Genomic DNA, 3,603 nt, shown 5'->3' with positions numbered 1-3,603 from the left:
GGAAGTACATCTACACAAGAGGACTGTGTGAATGTACTTCTCTTGTGTAGATGTATTTCCGCTGTCTGAAGGTACTTCTCTTGTGTAGATGTATTTCCACTGCGTGAATGTACTTCTCTTGTGTAGATGTATTTCCGCTGTGTGAATGTACTTCTCTTGTGTAGATGTATTTCCACTGCGTGAATGTACTTCTCTTGTGTAGATGTACTTCCGCTGTCTGAATGTACTTCTCTTGTGTAGATGTATTTCCACTGCGTGAATGTACTTCTCTTGTGTAGATGTACTTCCGCTGTCTGAATGTACTTAGTGGAAGTACATTTACACATTGAAAGTTTAACACAGCAGCAGTATATTAACAAATGGGATTTACGTTCAAACATCGGAAGTACGTTCAGACAGTTCACAAGGTAGACGTATGTTTACACATCGGAAGTACATTCAGACAGCGGAAGTACGTTCAGACACAATAACTTTCAGGTAATACTTCACATCGTTAGTCCTTCAGTCTATTGTGTATAGATAGATAGATGGATGAGTGGGTGGAAGGGTGAATGGATTGACAAACAGATAGGTAGTAGTTTACCCACTTAGATGTTGAGTCTACTTCATTAACTGTACGATGTTGAGTATACTCCATTAACTGTACGGTGTTTAGTATACTCCATTAACTGTACGGTGTTGCGTATACTCCATTAACTGTGCGGTGTTGAGTATGCTCCCTGAATTTTGTACGGTGTTGAGTCTACTTCATTAACCGTGCGGTGTTGAATGTGCTCCCGGAATTTGTACGGTGTTGAGTCTACTCCATTAACTGTGCGGTGTTGAGTATACTCAATTAACTGTGCGGTGTTGAGTCTACTTCATTAACTGTACGGTGTTGAGTCTACTCCCTTAACTGTACAGTTTTGGGTCTACTCCCTTAGCTGTAATGTTGTTGAGTCTACCCCCCTTAGCTGTAATGCTGTACGCTGGTGAATCTATCTACTCCCTTAGCTGTAGGGTGTTATGCTGAGGTTTTGTCTGTTCATTTTCAGTGCTGATAGTGTCTGTACACATCGCGCCATCTCCTGACGAATTTAGAAAACGAATATTATAAAATTGATACATTCTGAGACGAGTGCTTGTTGTTGGATGATGTAATATAGTATTTTGATATAAAACAATAACTTCATTATTGTTATGTACATACGTTATTTTGAAGGATAGTAAATAGCAGATAGCCCTCGAGTAGCTTTGCGTGAAATTCAACAAACAACAATTGCCCTTCTTTTTAAATCAGTTTTCGTTCGGATACTGTAGTTAGAGAACATACACATCATCAAAGTGTGTTTAATTTTTTGAATAATGACATAATTAGAATACAGAAATTAATCTCAATCGTCACAAGGCCTTTTTTCCAAGTTTATATTCGTGTTTATTTAAAATTAATTCGGCTTATATCTTCATTATCTTATTCTTAGGATGTATAGTGGCGCTCCCTTTGTGATGTTATTGGTTTAACAGTTTGCAAATTTATTGTTTTTATTTTTAAGTACTTTTTCGTATTTATTGAGATTAACTCTTGATTAATAAAACCATTGTCTCTTTTTTTAAGTTAGGAGGATTTTCAATATTTTTAAAATAAAAATTGATGTACGTGTTTTTATAAACCAGAGTAGTTAAAAAATAGCTTTGTCAAATAATGAATTTACATGGACGTTGTTTTAATGTGCAACATATACTTATATTACATGGATAAGAAATCCAGGGCCTCTATTCTTTAAACATTAAGTTATGTTAATCCCTGTCTCACCTTCGCAAGGCACACAACAGATGAGAACGATGACACACTCTCATTGAATGGGATGCCGCACTTTAGACTTTATAGTCTCGTTAATTAAAAAATGCAAATATATATATACTTCAAAATATATCTTGAGTAGAGTATTACTGGAAATTACCCTTCCTTGAAGTTATGCTTTTAAAATATTACGTCTAAATCAAAACGTGAAACTATTGTATCTGTTCATTCAATGTAAAACAAAATGTTGGCAACGATGTCGAAGCCGAAAATGTTATATAATTGATTTTTCTTTTCTTTTTCCATCATGACCACGTTATTGTCTCTGAGAATTTAGCTCGGGTCTCTTGAGCCAAAAAGATTAGTTACTATTGAAAAATCAGAATATATAGCTATGAGCTGACTTTGTCCTTCAGCCCCCAGTAGCACAGCGGTATGTTTGCAGACTTACAATGCTAGAAACAGGGGTTAGATAGCCGGGGTGGGCAGAGACAGGTAGCCCATTGTTTAGCTTTCTGCTTAACTACAAACAAACTTATCCATCAACTAGTCAAAGATTGGGAGCTTTTCATTATGTTTGTTTATTGTTAAGCGCAAAACTACGCAATGGGCTACCTGTGCTGCACCTACCACGGGTATTGAAACCAGATTTTAGCGTTATAAACCCACTGAGCCACTAAAAGCAGCATGGTATTGTAATTTATATATTTCACACGATATATTTCGTCTCAGATCTTCCATTCCTGCTTGGTTTAAAGTAAGAACTTACGCAAATAACTAAATAAATTATTGTTTATAATAGAATCAATTCTTTATAGAGTTACGCTCGTAAATATTTACTTTATAAAATCTTGTTAATAATCCATAGAAAATATTTGCATACATTTTAATTCAATTTTTAACTTGATATGAAGGTATTGTCACACTTTATATCTGCTGACAGTTTCATTTAAAAAATATTCATTGTATTCAACGTCTTTACCATATATCAAATTAGTTTTCATCTGACTTGTGAGAATAATTATTTGAAGATTTAATATTATAAAATATCTGCTTTCGCGAATTTATATTTCTGGTTTCGTTACACATAATCGTACATTATCAACAGAGAGCGCAACATTCGAGATGGAGGGAAATATTTGAAAACAGAGAAACGAATTTCTCTTTAAATTTAAAATGTATTTAAATTTTTATTAACTGAAACTGCTTGAATGTGGTTTTAATTTTTAAAATCTAAAATATCGTTCAGTGTGATCTAAACGTTTTGAATTCAGACCTAAATTTTCTTCAGTGTTGTCTTTTTTTTTTACCAGTCTCGGGTAAAGTAGACTGTTATTCACTTATTGCTAAGTGTTACTGTTAATAACACTAACTTGTATTTGTAACTGTAATAATAGTGTTACTAATAATATAGCACTGCCATTATTAATATTAGGGTTTGACTTCAGTAAAATTGCCAAGACTGGAGGAGTTAAAACGTTCAATGCCTGGTAAGGGTAAAAATAAAATGATAATGCAAATTAAACTACTAGTACTAAGTTATTATTGTAACAGTAATTAGGCCTGTCGTTAATAATAATAAGTGATTTTTTGAGCACAACACCAAGATATTTTTATCAACCACAGTATTAAATGTATCCCCATTTAAATTGTAACAGTAATATGAATTGTGAAAACCAACATGCATCACCTTACATTTAGGATAGTTAAACATCATCTGCCACATATTGTCTCAATGCATCAAATGATCTAAATCTCCCTGTAAATCTGCATCATCTTTGATACAGTTAGCCACCCCAAAATCTAATGTCATCTATAAACAT

The 3,603-nt window shown here is 33.7% G+C and overlaps 1 protein-coding gene across 11 annotated transcripts in view; it reads left to right on the top strand.

The window, feature by feature from the left end:
- Positions 1 to 2,987: 2,987 nt before the first annotated feature.
- The window catches only part of LOC106465101 (protein downstream neighbor of Son-like), a 32,160-nt gene continuing 31,544 nt past the window's right edge, over positions 2,988 to 3,603 (top strand). For 10 of the 11 annotated variants that reach the window (XM_022392940.1, XM_022392939.1, XM_022392935.1 and 7 more), the window contains exon 1: positions 2,988 to 3,270. In XM_022392940.1, the coding sequence (XP_022248648.1) occupies positions 3,264 to 3,270 (7 nt within the window). In that variant the 5' untranslated portion in view covers positions 2,988 to 3,263. The remainder of the gene's footprint in view (positions 3,271 to 3,603) is intronic. The other variant, XM_022392941.1, reaches the window with a different exon arrangement.

Source organism: Limulus polyphemus, unplaced genomic scaffold (assembly GCF_000517525.1).
Source record: "Limulus polyphemus unplaced genomic scaffold, Limulus_polyphemus-2.1.2 Scaffold1835, whole genome shotgun sequence".
In the NCBI taxonomy this organism is placed as follows: domain Eukaryota; kingdom Metazoa; phylum Arthropoda; class Merostomata; order Xiphosura; family Limulidae; genus Limulus; species Limulus polyphemus.
This window is presented reverse-complemented; position numbering and strand designations above follow the sequence as displayed.